Source organism: Barbus barbus (assembly GCF_936440315.1).
Source record: "Barbus barbus genome assembly, chromosome: 34".
In the NCBI taxonomy this organism is placed as follows: domain Eukaryota; kingdom Metazoa; phylum Chordata; class Actinopteri; order Cypriniformes; family Cyprinidae; genus Barbus; species Barbus barbus.
In genome coordinates this window covers 23,663,814-23,681,015 of record NC_136762.1, presented here as the reverse complement: position 1 = coordinate 23,681,015, position 17,202 = coordinate 23,663,814, and the positions used below count along the sequence as shown (strand labels likewise).

The window sequence follows — 17,202 nt, the reverse complement described above, 5'->3', positions numbered from 1 at the left end:
CGCTGGTTGCCAGGGACACGTTCTCGGCTCCTCAGCGGAAAACCTGATGAGTGGATGCACCTGTCGCCCTTTTATACCCGTATGCACGGGGAGTGGCTCAGGTATGCAAAATCCACTAGCCAAATTTCATTGGCGTTTTCTCTTATCAGAGGCAGTCGGGGCTCTCAAGTAAATCCCCTAATGTCGTCACGACATAACGTCTCCGTTCCCTCCATCAGGGAACGAGGGATACGTACGTAACCGAGACGTTTACACATGCACACAAACGACGCACACATTCAAGTTGTCAACGTTTTAAGTCTTCATAAAGACATAAGATGTTTTTTTTTACTTTTTACTTACCAACACAGCAAACTTATTTTTAGCGGTTTGCAAACAAATAGACTTATCTTCTTGTCGATGCTTTTTTCCAGTTTCAAAATAATAAGTATGTGACGTTTTGGACACAGGCGTGGCTTGTGACGTCACGCTTGGATGTGGGCGGGGTTGGATGTCCACCTCAGGCTGCAGCGAGACGCATTTCTTCGTACCATCATGGCGGCCGCCAAGAGACATAAGAGCGTGGCCGCGTCTCAGCCGGGGTTTTTGTCTTTTAAATCGAGTCTGGACGACAACAGTTCGGTTATTAAACGGCGAAAACGCGTGAACAAAAATAAGAAAAAGAGCTGGAACAAATTCAGTGATATCCAGGATGTGGAGGAGTTTCTAGACGACGTGCGGCTTCAGGAGAGAGCCACTGGGTGAGATTATTGTTAAGAAAAAATGAATAGAACTTACTAGCATTCTAATATTTATTTATGTTAGCACATATGTGGTGTACTTTACACCAATAATCGATTAAAACTTTATTTTGGCAAAATATGGTTGTTTCCAATACGAAGCGTTGCTGTCACGTGGCTGGTATTTCGTGTAAGTTTGCATTAATATCTTCGCCACGTGGTTTAGACTAGAGTAACGTTACACTTGTTTTGTGTTGGTAAGGGCACACTATTAATGTTTCATCGATTGCTCGTTGTGTGTCGTTTTAACCACAGCAAAAAAAAATTAAAAATAATGCTGAATTTGTTTTTGGTCCCCTTTCTTCTTCCATAGGGGATTGCTATCTGAAAAAACAGATGATTCTCTCTTCTTTGTGGACACTGGTGAAACGGATGAAAAAGATACACAAGCACGTAAGTGTAAAAACTCCTGGCTTTACTAAGTAAGTTAACTGTTTTTTCCTGTGCAATCCATAACTGCTGTTCTTGTTAATAGAGACGACAGTCCCGAAAGGTAAACAGTCTAAACCTCTGCGGATAGATCTTATCCTTCAGCCAGATTCCCACATACAGGCCCCAAAAAAGTGAGTACAGTATGACTACCTGTAAGATTTACTTTCAAAATGAACTGTAACCTGCATAATCTTCTGCCCATTGATGATCTCATCCTTGCGCTCCCAGTATTTCTTTGGGAATGTGAAGACAAAACAATGGGACTTGGAGGGCTGTTGTGTGAACGGCCTTCCAGGATCTGAGGGCATTTTCTCAAAATTTGGTTTGAGTTTTTTTATTCTTTTGACCAGTGCCATTTTATCTAGAGAACATGCTGATGATTTAATGAAGTTATATTATAGTACAGTTAAATAGCAGCATATGAAACATGCACACAATTGGGGATTAATACTTCATTATAAGCATATCATGTTTTTGATGTAGATTTAAGTATTTTATTTGTATACCACTTTTCACTATGGTGTTAATATTTGTAATATCCTAATGCCTTATAGTCACATTTAGCAGATAAGTGCTGTGCTATAATAGTTTCCATTTTGTGCCAACATAAACGGTCAAGAAGTTGAGATTTTCTATAGTAAATATAGTAAAAAAAAACATTATATTGGGTCCTGTGCAATGATATTATACATTAGATTTAGTATATAAACAATCACACAGCTGAAATTAGTTAGGTTAACGTACCTATTAAGCTCACCAAAATCTACATTGAGACATTTTTAGTGCACAAGATATTGGTTTCCGTAAAAACGTTGTTAAAAAAAATATTAATCTCATTTGAATTTTTATTTCAAATGACAAAAGCATTTAAATTAAGATATACATCATTAAATTAAAAAAGTCTGGCTGTGCTTAATGGGTACATTTTTGTACCCTTTAAGCACACCCCTGTTCCCATTTAAGCTCACATAATGTTTTATTAAAAATTGTTTATTTTAAGGAAAATTTAAGAATAATTGTAAAAATATATATTTTTTGAAGGTACAAAGTCAATCACAAAGAAAAACAGAACACTAAAATCAAGCAGCAAGGCATTCAAGTTGATCAGATATATATATATGATTAATAATGAATACATTATTACACCTACATTTCACTGCTGGTTATACTCTGTATAATTGTGTATGTGACAAATAAAAAATCTTGAATGAAGTGTCATTAGACTAGACTAGTCTACATTCAGCTAAATAAAATGTATTCAAAAATCAAATAAAACAAACCAATAAAACATTTAATACATGGGGATGAACACAGAAACTAGCTTCATTATGAAACCTCTTTTTAAATGCATGCCCCGGTTTTCCACAGATTTACAGTCTGGAAAAGTTGATGCTAGTTACCAAAGATCAGAGCCTGTCTGCAGATTTGAGTCGACAGAATCCATAGAACTCAACTTAGTGACAACCATCAGTTAATATTTAAAGTCTGTTTCTGAAGTATTTACAGAGACGTTCAATGTGGAAGAGCTTAAAGAGAGCAGAGCTTAATGGGAGCAGCAACAATTTCATGTAATATTTATTAAAATGACAGGATTTTGCTAAATAAATAGTCTAGGTCATGGATTAAGTTCATACATATTTTAATATGGACAACTATTATTAATTTTAATATGGACAACTATTATTAACAATATTTATGAAATATGCTTTTTCTTATTGATGTCACACTGAAGCTGTGTGATTTTCATAGTAGTGTACCTTTTAAGCTCAACTTAAAATAAAATAAAATCTTTAAAAATTACAGCACTATAAAACCACAGACCAGCAATAAACTGTCAATTTATAATATTATGGATGTAAAAGTACAAGCCAGTAAAGCCTATGAAGTAATATATTAGCGTAGCACACAATCTTATACAGCTAGTCAGCTAACTGTGTTCTGTAGCATCTGCGCTGTGTTGCTAAAGCTATCTTTTGGATCTAATTATTTAATTATTTCCCACATCCAAGTTCCAGGTTATAATATGCAAAAGTCTGAACATTAATCTCTCAATTTTACAAGTAATGAAACTTACCCAAAATAAAGGCTTAAACATCTAAAAAACGCACATTTAAGGGGCTCCTCTTTTGGTGAAAGCCGCCAGATAGAGTGAACACATGGAGACTCGTATCTCCGTGTGCAATTATCTGATTGACTTCAAATTACAGGCGGTATGTAGGAACAAACATATCAATTGGTTAAGACATCAAGTAGGATAATCAATTATTATTATTTTTTTATAATCTGATCTCAAAAATGGAAGTTTGCTTAATGGGTACGTTTACCCTATTCAGGGCTCCAGACAAAAAAATCGAGTAAGGAGCCATTGGCTCCTATAAAAGAAAAACTTAGGCGCCAAATTATTTTTTTAGGTGCCACAGAATAAAAGTGGTTTATTTTATTATTATCATTTTATTTTTCCCCCCTATTTTAACATTTCAATCATTTTGTCATGTGTTTATGTCTTATCTTTTCTAGGCTTTATCAGCATTTTAATCCATCTTGTAGATGATCAGGTCGACCGGAGGACTAAGGTTCACTTAAAGTGTGAATTAAATGTCTTTTACAACTTGAAATATACAGTCACAAAGAATTGTTCGTTACACAGAATCTGTACTAATATCATGGACCATAAGCATCACTTGGCAACTGAGTGCAGTGCATCCTATAAATGTTGTCACGTCTTTCACACATTCAGTCTGTTTTTCTTCATTAGTAAAATGCAATTTTATAGGAGGAGTTGAATCATGTACAACAGAATAAGTAAAAATATTAATATGCAACAGCGCATAAATATAGCAAAACGCTCCTCTTTATAGTTATTTTTCTAGCTGACTGATGAGTTTATGGACACTGAGTGGTTATTCTGAGGTAAATGTATTACAATGCAATGTTTACAAGCTTTATACATTTCCTCAGTTTGAAACACTGAATGAGATTTTCCATAAAACATTTCAGTAAGTTGTACTATAGGCTTTCTTATTGCCTACCTTTTGATCATGTTCATTTCATACTATAGTAGTAAATCGAAATATATAATGGGTTCACTTGCTGCTTTAACTGAGGTGCTAAAGAGATCCGGACGCATACACGGACCGTGTGGACGCGGGGTACTGGTGTTTATATTACCGACAGTGTGCGCTTGTGGTCCGCATTAAAGAGCACCCAAACCGCATCATTTGAATTTCGTAGCATTTTAAAGCTGATACTTTGTTTATTAAAAAGTAAGACAGCACAAAGCTTTTTGCGATTACTGGATGGCAAGTGCGCTTCAAATAACAGGAAGTCCATGCATTAACAGAACACAGCATATAGACTAAGATCTCGATAAGAAGATCGACCGGACAAGTGTAAATGCATCTGGTTGTTGAAACCACATATGGTAATTTTACTCCTCCCATAATATTAAAATAATAGACGTGTGAGAGCGTTTTATAGGCTATATGGCATGTTATAGTCAGATATGACAGCGCAATGCAACAAGCATCACCGCGGATGAGTCGCGGAGTATTTCTTCAGCAAGCGACGCGCAAACTGAATGAACCTGAAAGTAAGTCGCAGACGCTCAACACACAATCTTCTTCATTAAAAGTAGCGAGACTAGCCTATCTTTCCAGTGCTGATGCCGCGCGCTCTCTTGATATTGAAATTAGCTGATAATTAATAAAATTATCCATTGCTTTCATTGACGTGAACTCCGTTATATTTGCATATGAAGCAGGAATTGAAGAACGGATTTATATCCGTTTTGCGAAGACACATTTATGTGGTCAAGTGTAAATGGGGAAACGTTTAAACAAATCATATAGATATCCGATCAGAGAAAATGCATGAAGTGACCAGGTGTAAACAGGCCCTTTCAGGTCTCTCTCACTGCGTTCAGCAGACTGTGTGCGGCAGAGACGAGGACTGTTTGAAACTCTTTTCCAGTAAAACTTTGATGCGCATCGTCTTATGTAAGTTTAATACGTGAACATAACAAAAGATGTGAGCGCAAAACAATCGGGAAAAAAGTCCTTTCATGCAAATTATATATAGTCGCCAGTGGCGACCTCAGCAAAAACTTTACTCGCAAATTAATATTTTTAGTCATTTTAGTCGCAGTTTGGAGCCCTGCTATTTCTTTTTGTTAGGGTACTGTATGTATGCAGGCGAAGTTGGATATTCTGTATATCCAACTTTAAATATATCTCTGATCAATATAGTTTGTTTTGTGGTGATAGAAATGAGAAGGCAATTGATATTTGCTATATAGTGTCATTAGAAGGGAAGTCGTGGCCTAATGGTTAGAGAGTCGGACTTGTAATCCGAAGGTTGCGGGTTTGAGTCTCGGGCCGGCAGGAATTGTAGGTGGGCGGAGTGAATGTCCAGCGCTCTCTCCACCCTCAATACCACGACTGAGGTGCCCTTGAGCAAGGCACCGAACCCCCAACTGCTGTGTGCATAAATGGCTGCCCACTGCTCCGGGTGTTTGTTCACGGTGTGTTTGTGTTCACTGCTGTGTGTGTGCATACTGGATGGGTTAAATGCAGACCACGAATTCCGAGTATGGGTCACCATACTTGGCTGAATGTCACTTCACTTAAGGAAATTTATTTAAAGAGAATTGTTGGATTTTATACTGCACCACACATATTAGGATAATTTGATAATCTCCAACCCTATTTTTACATGACCCTGATTCTCCTAATATTCTTTTAGTGTCTTGGCGTTCCAGCAGCCCAATGCTAAAAAGCAGCGGCGCATATCGGAGAGAGCAGCAAAGTTGGCGGCCATGGGAGTGTTGCCACGGAGAGAAAAACTTCTTCAACTCCGAAGGGCTGCAGCTGCCTCTGGGGTGTCAGTTAAGGAACATCCAGTGGCCAATAATAATCCAAAGAGACCATTTTATGACCTGTGGAGTGCAGGCAGTGAGTAGAGTTGGTCTTTACACTTTCTTGTGATGTGATGTACACAAGTGGCATAATGTGACTCAATGTCTTAATGTCCAACAGCACCAGAGACGGCTGATCCCTACTATCTCGAACAGACTAAGAAAAAGCTTGTCAAGGTGAGAACAGTGTTCTTTTTTTGTTGTGATAATTCATAGCCATTTTGACAATGGTGTAGCTTGTGGCCGGCCAATATATCAGCCATTATTTGGTATTTTGTAATGATCAATTATCAAAGATCAGAAAAAGCACATACTCATAGACCCTCCCCTCAAAATCAGGACAGAAGTGGTCATAAGTGGACAAAAGAGATGGATTAAAACACCAGGTGCAAACTAGAATGCATCTGCCTTGTCTACTTGCTTTTTATTAGCTTCTTAATACCAGGTGTGAACAGGGCTTAAGGTATTGGCATCGGCAATTAAAAAATCCATATCAGTGAACCACTAGATTTAGCTGTTGTTGTGGTCATGTGCTGAATTTGTTGTTCATTTTTCACTTTTTTAAGAGACCAGATAGACTGAATGAGAAACCTTCCGTTCTTCCTGCGATTGAAGTTATCGCTCCTGGAGGTTCATACAACCCAGACTTCTTTTCTCACCAGGTAAAATACTGCCTGTTTCTGCTACGCAATGCTCATTGTATCAGAAAACACTTGGATTTAATGATCAAATGGCCCATCTGTTTGTTTGGAAATTAATTTTTGTGTGTTTCTTTAGGACCTGCTTCGTGAGGCCCATGAGGTAGAGGTCAAGAAGCAGAAAGTGGAGGAAAAGTTGGCACGTCAACTAGCTGTGAATGAGGATAAGGCCACTGAGGTACAACTTCTAACCATATGCTAACACCTTTAGGTGTGGTCACGTTAGCTAAAAATTTGCTAGTTAAAAAAATGTATATTGTAGATAGTGTAGTGATGTATGACTATGAAGCACGGCTCATACAGAATTCACTTTTAAACCAAACCATTTTGCAGCAAATATGCATGGCCAACTGAATCCCTTACGCAAAATTCCCAATCATGAGAATTCCTAGTGAGATGACTGGATTCTGGCTGCAAATATTCATAGAACAACAGTAAATATGACCACGTTTACCATAACTAGGCATGACTAACATCTCCTGCCTCACATCATTTTTCTGTCCTTCCTGAAAGGCTTGCCGTCTATGATGATAATTAAATTTTCAAAAATGTGTAATATTCAGCAGAAAATACTGTATCTCACAGCGTAATGCTATCAAATTGTTTTCTGTCAGAAGAATGAACCAAACATAATTGTAGAAGTCATTTTTAACATCTTTCTCGACTCCAACTGTTAAAATACTTTGTTTTGTTTTATTTACATTTTTTCTAAATAGTTTTATTTTTACTTTCATGTGGGTACCTAACATTTATTTTATTTTTGGGTCACACTTTATTTTAAGGTCCATTTCTCGCTATTAACAAACCATTAATTATGACTTTTGCCTCAAACTCCTAATTTATTGTTTATTAATAAGTTAATAAAGCAGTTGTTCGGTATTGGGTAGGATTAGGGATGTCGAATATGGTCATTCAGAATATTTGCTTTATAAGCCCTAATAAACAGCCAATATGTAAATAATGGCGCTTTTCCACTGCATGGTACAGCACGGTACGGTTCAGTACAGCTCACTTTTGGCGGGTTTTCCACTGAGTACAGTACCTGGTACTTGTTTTAGTACCGCCGAGGTTCCAAGCGAGCCGTACCGTTACCAAAACGTTACGTGTAAACTATGCTGATCACTGAATGGCCGGAGAAAATCGTCACTGCCTGCATCATTGAACTTTCAGCACGAGACACAACAGACCCTCTAGATTTAAATCAGCACAGCCAGCGAAGGATCGTACGCGACTGTTTTGAATGAGCGGGCCTTTTTTAAACAACCAAAAAATGGCTGTTTCGTTGTCTGTTGAGGAAGTACAGACGTTCCTCTCGTTGATAGCCAAGGAGCGGATCCAGCGAGAGCGTGATGGAGCGACACAGAATTAAAATGTTTTTCAGGAGTCACGGCAGTAGAGCTGCTATAACGACACGTGAATAATCCCGCCCACTCTAAAGCAGTACTAAACTGTAGTGGAAACACAAAACGAGCCGAACTGAGCCGTGCTGTTCTGAACCGTGCCGAGTCGTTCAAGCGACATAATAGGCATGCTAATAAACTACTAGTTAATAGTGAGAATTGGTCCCTATACTTAAGTGTTACTTAAAAAAAAAATATATATATATGGTAAGCATTATACAGTGCTGTGCAGTGGACATATTATTTTGGATATAAGCTCCAAGTTCAGATTGGAGTGTGTCCATATGCATTTGTTTGTGTTTTAGGAAAGCACCTTTAAAGAGCAGGTGGAGGGGTTGATTGATGAAGAGGAGACTGAACCACAGGAGACAGGAGGAGACGCCGAAGACACAGTCATTGGGCCAACTGCAACACAGGAAAAGAAAACTGAGAAACAGAGGAAAAAGGAGAAAGCTGAAAGGATTAAGGTAAAGGAGAATGGACCGGCCTGTTGACCAAGGAGGGTATCAATCTCTCGATTAACATTCAAAGCTTTAATCTATTGAACAGGAGTTGCAGAGGAAGGCGGAGCGTCAGGTGATTGATAAGCAGCAGCAGCTGTTCCAATTGCGATCTATCCACGTCAGCGTGAAGAAGCAGGAACAGAGGACCGAGATGAGGCACGCTCAACGCAAGGCCCAACAAGAGGCACAGAAGAGCATGCCTCGCCGACTGGGCAGACTCAAGTCAGTTCTTTTACAATTACATTACAGCATTACATTTACATTCATTTAGCAGACGCCTATTAATTGACCTATCGTAAGCCCCGCCCCCCTTAGTTACTGTTGCGAACTCGGACAAACAAACAGAGTTACTAACTGTCTTACAATGACAGCTGTCAATGTGAGGGTTTACGGATCACAATACAAGCGGGAGAAGTCTCATATTACAGTCGTCACGATTGCAGACAAAAAAATCCCGGATCAACACGGTTCATGTACCGCAGGGTAAGATTATATTTACATTTAACCAGTTCAAAGGGGTGGTTGATTGCGATTTCACTTGTTTAACATTAGTGTGTAATGTTGCTGTTTGAGCATAAACAATATCTGCAAAGTTACAATGCTGAAAGTTCAATGCAAACGGAGATAACGTCTTTTAAAATTCTGGCAGTTTAATGTCTACAAAAACAGCTCGTAGGGACTACAATGAGTTACTTCCTGGGTTTGTTACGTCACGAACCCAGATAAACCCTGCTCCCGGGAACACGCAGCAAATGGGGCGAGGCCATGCTGTGCTGCTTTAGAGAAGAGGAAGAGAAAACTAGGTGTGCACGTAAAAATATATTCATATATGAATCGCGATTCTGTCTTCTAATGATTCTAATGCATTCACAAGTTTCAAAATCATGTTTTAAAGCAGCGGTTCTTAATACTGTTCCTCACGTCTCTCATCCATTTCATCAGCTCAGCTCCAACTATGAACTGTTCCAATTATACACTTATTTTCACACAGCAATGAAAGCATTTGTTTTCCTGTACACTACATGACATCATGATAGAGAAAATAGTTTCATCTGATTTGAAGTTAGTCTGCTGTACTATCCATAAATGCAGTACAAATGTTTATTCTGTTATTGATTTTATTAAATAAGGCCAGTAGTATTACACATCACTGACACCCAGAATGTGACTATTTTAACCATTTTTTACAGAATGCTTTTTGGGAAAAGTTTTTCTTGTTACTTTTTTTTTTTTTTCCGGCAAATTGTAATGTTAACTGCATTAAACAAGCATTCAATCCTGTTATTATGGGGGGACATTATGGCAATTTGTACATCAATTGCAATTCACAATTTATTTTATTTTTTCTCAGTTCAGTTAACTTGTAAATATAACATGTAAAGATAAATGGTTGTTTAAATTCTTAAATAACTACCTGATTGTGATGATGCATAATACGCAGGTGTAACATTCTCTGGATTGACTATCACGTTTCATTAGAAGTGTTTTTTCTTTATAACAAATAATGTTTCACATGTTTTCACGCATCCAATGGAAACAAACATTCCAAAAATATCAATGAGATCAATCTGACAATCATTTGGCCTCTCCAGGTACGCTGTTTTCTGATGGATACTGGCTTTCTTAAAAGGGTTGTTTAGGATCATCTATTCCTGTACCATATTGTTCAATAGGTCCCTACATAAAAAGCTATGAAACAAAAACACAAAGGTTGTTGAAGTTGTAACCTGTTGTTCTTTGCTTGGAATTGAAAGTGTTTTATTTTTCCGTAGGTACCAGACACCTGATCTAGATGTTCAGCTTAGCGATGAGCTCGCGGGTTCTCTTCGCAGTCTAAAGGTATGTTTAACTGCTAGTGTTGAGCTCTTACTGAGTTGTAGTTGGGTTATTTCTAACAACATGTGTTTCTTTGTCATGCAGCCAGAGGGCAGCATCCTAAAAGACAGATTTAAGAGCTTACAGAAGAGAAACATTATTGAGCCCAGAGAAAGAGCCAGGTAAGTTCAGCGTTTTATTGCTTTATTTGTATAAAATCAATGAAACATTTAAGTGGTGTTAGCTGCAATGCTTTCTGTTTAACTTTCATTTGCTTGTCCATTTTAATTGTTCCTATTCTCCTTTCAGGTTTAAGAGGAAGTACAAGTTGAAGTACTCCGAGAAGAGGGCCTTCAGGGAGATCGAGTGATGCACAGTGTTGTTTTTCCTTTCAGTCCTCCAACAAATGGTGTGCTATTCATACTGCAATAAAAAAGACGTTATATTCCAACAATCTTTTGTCTCAGTGTGTCTTAAAAAAAAATGTAGTATCAGTTTTATTCCTATACTGTTTTTCGCAATCCACGCTGTTGCAATTATGCTTTAGTTCCCCCAGTCAGCTAGCCAAAAGTGACTCTGGCAAGGGGGAAAAATCCATAACGTGAAGATTGTGGGGGAAAAACCCTTTACATGAACCAGACTGTACTAGAGCAGCCCATGCCCCTCTGGAAAGGCACACGGTACAATAAATGTTTCGCATATACCAAATATTTTCTAGTTGCATTGTGTGTGCAATACTAATTTGTATATCTAACATTGCATTTCAGAAATCTTTATTTTTTTTGATTATGCAATGTATTTTTGTTCAGTGTAGTTATAGTGAATGCAGTTAAAAGTAAATGGTACACCACCTACATGCACAGCTGCAGATTGGTTGCAGTTGTTGCTCCAGGCATTGCCTAATCCAGCTCTACTGCCTGCCAAACAGGCATAAATTAAGGTCATTCATATTTACTGTTTAATTGCAAATGTAAGGACTTAAATCACAAAAGGGTCAAATTAGTTTGTTGAAATAATATTTTAAAGTCTATTGTAGAAGTTGCTATGTCTCCAGTGCAGTGAGGAATCCATATTGTTGTTTTTTTTGTATTATGCAAAAATGGCATAGTTTTCTATATTTGTCAAATATCTTATTGAAATATGTCCTTTTAAAGTGGTAATAATTTCATTATTAGTTTTTTATTTTATTTTAAGTTGTCCTGTTTTGCCGTGAAGATAAAAATGGCATAAAATACACTTTTAAGAGAATAAAGGAAAATCTCACTGAGTATGAGGAGGTAGGGGATTGTTTCAGTCCCATTATCTTAAACTTTTAAGGCCCCTGCCAGGGAAATAAGGGCTTCTCCCCTGGTAGCAATGTGCAGGCAAAGCTGATTATCGTGCAATCATGGGTGGGAATGTAATCTTACCTAAAGAGATGCCTGCCCTGGTCATCATCTCTGATCCTTGCTGTCCGCCGGAGCGTCCCTCCAGTAATCCTGTCCTGTTGCACATGCCAGATTCACTTCAGTAAGTTCCTAAGCTTTTTATATCAGTGAAGGATGTTACTGACAAACTCAGTAATTGAATCTTGAGTTATTGGGTTGAAATAACACATTTATAGAGGTGTTACAAGTCATTAAATTATTAAAGCAGTGCCAGTTCTAGACTTCTGGGGAAAAAGTTTGAAACATTCAGTAATAAAAAAGGAAATTGCAAACAATAGGATAATTATGCACTGCATATTTAAGTCACCTTCACCATATGAAATGATTGTACCTTGACTTCTATTAAAGTTATTCTGAAGAGCAGTGAATTTTTTTTTTCTTTTGTTGTTTGATTAACATTAAGTAACAGACAACATGCAAGTTTATTAGGCTGCTGTAACTTTAAGCTCAATAAAAATGCCTGGAACCTTAACCACTTTTTATTTTAGTAAGACTTACAGTAGGGTGAATTGAGGCAAATTGGGACACTGTTGGTTATTGACTGGAAACAATTGATGCACTCTTATTCCCTGTACCGTTTGCATTGCTCTTCAAAATTGACATTTACAGTATGGCTTCCGTCAGACTGGAATCTCATGTTAAATTGTGGTGCACCCTGTGAAGTCCACTTTGCAGGGCAATTGCCCATACTGTAACATCAGTGGGATTCGTCAAAACAAGATTAGAGAAAGTGGACCGTGTCACAAGAGGATTGAACTGAAACAACAGGCTAACAAGCCAACAAGTTAAGAAGCCAAAAGCAAATGGTATGAAAGCTACTCTGCTATGTAAAGGTGTTGTAAACCTGCTCTGTTTTGTAAAAAAATAATCTGCTGTGAAAATGTGCTTTATCTGTTGTGTAAAGCTGCTTGATCAAGTAAATGTGGAGTAAAACTGCTCTGTTGTGTAAGCCTGCTCTCTTATGGGTAGTGTAAAGTTATGTTGTGTAGAGGTTTGTGATCCTGTTCTGTTGTGTAAAGATGCTGTAAAGTATTTTTGTTTTATAATACTGATTGTGTAATTACTGTTGTGTAAAAGCATGGAAAGTTGGTGGAACTGCTGTGTAAAGGTGCTCTGCAAAGTAAATGTGATGTAAAGCTACTCTGTTGTGTAAACCTGCTATGCCACATCAAGGTGGTGTAAAGTTGTTCTGTTATGTAAGGTTTGTAAAGCTGTTCTGATATGTAAAATGTGCTCTGTTGGATGAAGCCCTATTCGCACGGGATTAGTATTATCTGGGGACCATGTGTGATTTTGAAATGACAAATAACAATTTGTTGTTTAAAGGTGGTGTGATTGTTGCGTAAAGGTGCTCTGTACAGTAAATGTGGTGTAGAGCTGCTCTGTTGTGTAAACCTACTGTTACATAAAGGTGGTGTACAATTATTCAAATGTGTACATGTTAAGCTGTTCGGTGGTGTTAAAGTGTTGTAAATATGCACTGTTTTGTAAAACTGATCTGTTGTGTAAAGGTCTTGAAACTTGTGTAAAGGTACTCTGTAAAGTAATTGTGGTGTAGAGCCACTCTGTTGTGTAAACCTACTCTTTATTACATAAAGGTGGTGTAAAGTTGTTCTGTTGTGTAAAGGTGTTTTAATCTCTGTTTTGTAAAATGTTGTGTAAAGGTGTTCTGTAAAGTATTGTAAATGTGGAGTAGAGCTGCTCTGTAGTGTAAGTCTGGTCTGTTACATACAGCAGGTAAAATAAGTATTGAACAAGTCACCATTTTTCTCAGTAAATATATTTCTAAAGGTGCTGTTGACTTTACAATTTTCACCAGATGTCAGTAACAACCCAAGTAATCCGAACTGACTACACTGTATTTTATGTATGATATTTTTTTTTTTATCTCTAATTGTTCTAAATTCATTTTAAATACATTTTTAAACCATTTTAATGTTTAAAAATTTATGGTTTTATTGTGTTGATTATTTTTATTTTTATGATTATTTTACTTCCTTTTATGTAAAGCAATTTGAATTACCATTGTGTATGAAATGTGCTAAATAAATAAACTTGCCTTGCCTAATCCATACATACAAAGAAAACAAAACACACAAGTTCAGAAATTAAGTTGTGTGTAATAAAATGGAATGACACAGGGAAAAAGTATTGAACACATTAAGAAAGGGAGGTGCAAAAAGGCATGGAAAGCCCAGACACCAGCTGAAATCTATCAGTAATGAGAAAATCCTGCCCCTATTCAGGGGAAATTAATATTAGCTGATTCAGTCCCAACACCTACAGTACCAGGATGATGAAGATATTTCAGCAAGACAATGATCCCAAACACAGCCAAGGGAACTCTCAATTGGTTTCAGAAAAAGAAAATAAATCTGCTAATCACCTGACTTGAATCCCAAAAAAAGAAAAGAACTAAAGATCAGAGTTCATAGAAGAGGCCCATGGAACCTTCAAGATTTGAAGACTCTGTGGAAGAATGGGCCAAAATCACACCTGAGCAATGCACTAGTTTCTCCATACAGGAGGCGTCTTGAAGGTGTCATTACCAACAAAGGCTTTTGTACAAAGTATTAATACATTTCAGTAGTTTTCAGTAGTTCAGAACTGATAATAAACAAACTCCAGCTGGTTCAAAATGCAGCAGCTAGAGTTCTTACTAGAACCAGGAAGTATGACCACATTAGCCCGGTTCTGTCAACACTGCACTGGCTCCCTATTAAACATTGTATACATTTTAAGATCTTGCTAATACCTATAAAGCCCTGAATGGTTTGGCACCTCAGTACTTGAGTGAGCTCTTACTGCATTATAGTCCTTCACGTCCGCTGCGATCTCAAAACTCTGGCCATTTGATAATACCTAGAATATCAAAATCAACTGCGGGCGGGATATTGTTTTCCTATTTAGCGCCCAAACTCTGGAACAATCTACCTAACACTGTTCGGGAGGCAGATACACTCTGTCAGTTTAAATCTAGATTAAAGACCCATCTCTTTACACGTAATACACTATCGCATTTCTATAATTCAAATCCGTTAAAGGATTGTTAGGCTGCATTAATTAGGTCAACCGGAACCGGGAACACTTCCCAAAACACCCAATGTATTTGTTAATATTAGTCTGTTTCTTTCTTATTCCGAGGTCACTGTAGCCACCCAGATCCAGTCTGTATCCAGATCAGATGGTGGATCAGCACCTAGAGATAACCTCTACAGCCCTGAACGTCAGCGGAGACCAGGACAACTAGATGAGCCCCAGAGACTGATCCTCAGTGAAGACCCTGACTCCAAGACGGCCATCGGGACAAGACCACAGGAACCAGATGATTCCTTTGCACAATCTGATTCTGTTTTAGCCTAGATTTAAACTGCTAATTTTGTTTGGCCAGAGGAGAATGACACCATTTCGACAAACTATTTCCCATCTAAATACTGTAAAGCTGATGTAAAGCCACCCAGCTTTATATCAAGCTGATGTAAAGCTGTTTTGACACAATTTGCATTGTTAAAAGCGCTATACAAATAATAGTGACTTGTCTTGACTTGTACTTTTTCTCTGTGTCATTCCATTTTATTACACATAACTTAATTTCTGAAATAATTTTTGTTTTATTTGTATGTATGGATTACTTGGGTTATTACCAGTGTTGGGGGAAAGTTACTTTTAAAAGTAATGCATTACAATATTGCGTTACTCCCTAAAAAAGTAACTAATTACGTTACTTAGTTACTTTTTATGGAAAGTAATGTGTTACGTTACTTTTGCATTACTTTTTAAATATGAGCAGGGCTTGATTGTTTTTAATACAAGAAATTGCATTAATACAAATGTAAAAGCCCTGTATCTTGTGAAGGAAAAGTAAATTCACGTCTGTAAAGTAAAACTCAGGTTAAGAAGGTTTAACACTCTTCGGCAATAAAAAACAATGAAGTACAATTGTTAGTTTATCTAAAGTCATTTTTGCTTATTAGTATGGTTGAACTGGATCATCAAAGGTCAGCAGCAAAGACATCGGTTAATAAAATGGGATTAGATACATTTGTGTTGTTTAACATATTTAATTATTGCAGTTTGCGTCATATTCTGAGTTTGCATTTCACTGTTTTAATTCATTTTGATGAATACTAAATCTGTTTTTTACGAGTGGGATGAATTCATGCACATTCACATTTAGATCTATAGTAACAGCATGCTCACACAGCGCACTGTCAGTCAATAAATGGGGAAAAAGTAACTCAGATATTTTCTTGTAAATTAAAAAGTAATGCGTTACTTTACTAGTTACTTGAAAAAAGTAATATTATTACGTAACTCGCGTTACTTGTAATGCGTTACCCCCAACACTGGTTATTACTGACAACTGGTGAAAATTTCATGTCGACAGCACCTTCAGAAATATATTTACTGAGAAAAATGGTGATGTGTTCATTACTCAAAAAAATAGAATATCGTGAAAAAGTTATTTTTTTGTAACATTTCAAAAAGTGAAATATTCTAGATTCATTACATGTAAAGTAAAACATTTAAAAACAATTTTTTTGTTGTTTTAATTTTGATGATTAGAGTTTACAGCTCATGAAAGTCAAAAATCCAGTATCTCAAGATTACTTATAATTTCATTAGAATATTTCCTAAAATCAATCTAAAAAAGGATTTGCAAAACAGAGAAGTTCAAGTTCTATAAAGTATGTTCATTTATGCACTCAGTACTTGGTCGGGGCTCCTTTAGCACAAATGACAGCATCGGTGAGGTGTGGCATGGAAGCGATCATCCTGTGGCTCTGCTGAGGCACTATTGAGCCTTCAGCTCGTCTGTATTGTTGGATCCACTGTCTGTCATCTTTCTCTTGAAAATATACCATAGATTCCATATGGGGTTCAGGTCAGGCATGTTGGCTGGCCAATCAAGCACAGTAATATCATGGTCAGCAAACCACTTGGAAGTGGTTTTGGCAGTGTGGGCAGGTGCTAAAGTCCTGCTGGAAAAGGAAATTAGCATCTCCATAGAGGTTGTCAGCAGATGGAAGCATAAAGTGCTCCAAAATCTCCTGGTAGATGGCTGGATTGACTTTGGACTTGATAAAACACAATGGACCAACACCAGTAGACGTCACGGCACCGCAAATCATCGCTGACTTCGGAAACTTCACACTGGACTTCAAGCAGCTTGTTCTGTGCCTCTCCAGTCTTCCTCCAGACCTTGATTTCCAAATGAAATGCCAAATTTACTTTT

General features: G+C 37.3%; 2 protein-coding genes across 2 annotated transcripts in view; one reads left to right on the top strand and one right to left on the bottom strand.

Moving 5' to 3' along the window:
* The window catches only part of LOC306854078 (serine-protein kinase ATM-like), a 33,153-nt gene extending 32,720 nt beyond the window's left edge, over positions 1 to 433 (bottom strand). Inside the window, exon 1 of the mRNA XM_079391879.1 lies at positions 343 to 433. The gene's annotated coding sequence lies outside the window, so the exon portion shown is untranslated. The remainder of the gene's footprint in view (positions 1 to 342) is intronic.
* Positions 434 to 472: 39 nt separating this feature from the next.
* LOC306854046 (ribosome biogenesis protein NOP53-like) lies at positions 473 to 11,244 on the top strand. The gene is made up of 12 exons (XM_079391834.1): positions 473 to 740; positions 1,093 to 1,172; positions 1,255 to 1,342; positions 5,952 to 6,160; positions 6,245 to 6,300; positions 6,690 to 6,785; positions 6,901 to 6,999; positions 8,527 to 8,688; positions 8,771 to 8,946; positions 10,497 to 10,563; positions 10,645 to 10,721; positions 10,849 to 11,244. Exons 1-12 carry the CDS (start codon positions 475 to 477, stop codon positions 10,907 to 10,909), a joined length of 1,437 nt encoding a protein of 478 aa, XP_079247960.1. The 5' UTR covers positions 473 to 474; the 3' UTR covers positions 10,910 to 11,244.
* The last annotated feature ends 5,958 nt before the right edge of the window (positions 11,245 to 17,202 follow it).

What these genes read in the sequence shown, in the direction of transcription:
- LOC306854046 (XM_079391834.1), top strand. Translation starts at nt 475, where the DNA reads ATGTGGGCGGGGTTGGATGTCCACCTCAGGCTGCAGCGAGACGCATTT. An exon ending in CTTCAGGAGAGAGCCACTGG is followed by an intron (nt 741 to 1,092) that starts GTGAGATTATTG and finishes CTTCTTCCATAG; the next exon opens with GGGATTGCTATCTGAAAAAA. An exon ending in CTAAGAAAAAGCTTGTCAAG is followed by an intron (nt 6,301 to 6,689) that starts GTGAGAACAGTG and finishes CACTTTTTTAAG; the next exon opens with AGACCAGATAGACTGAATGA.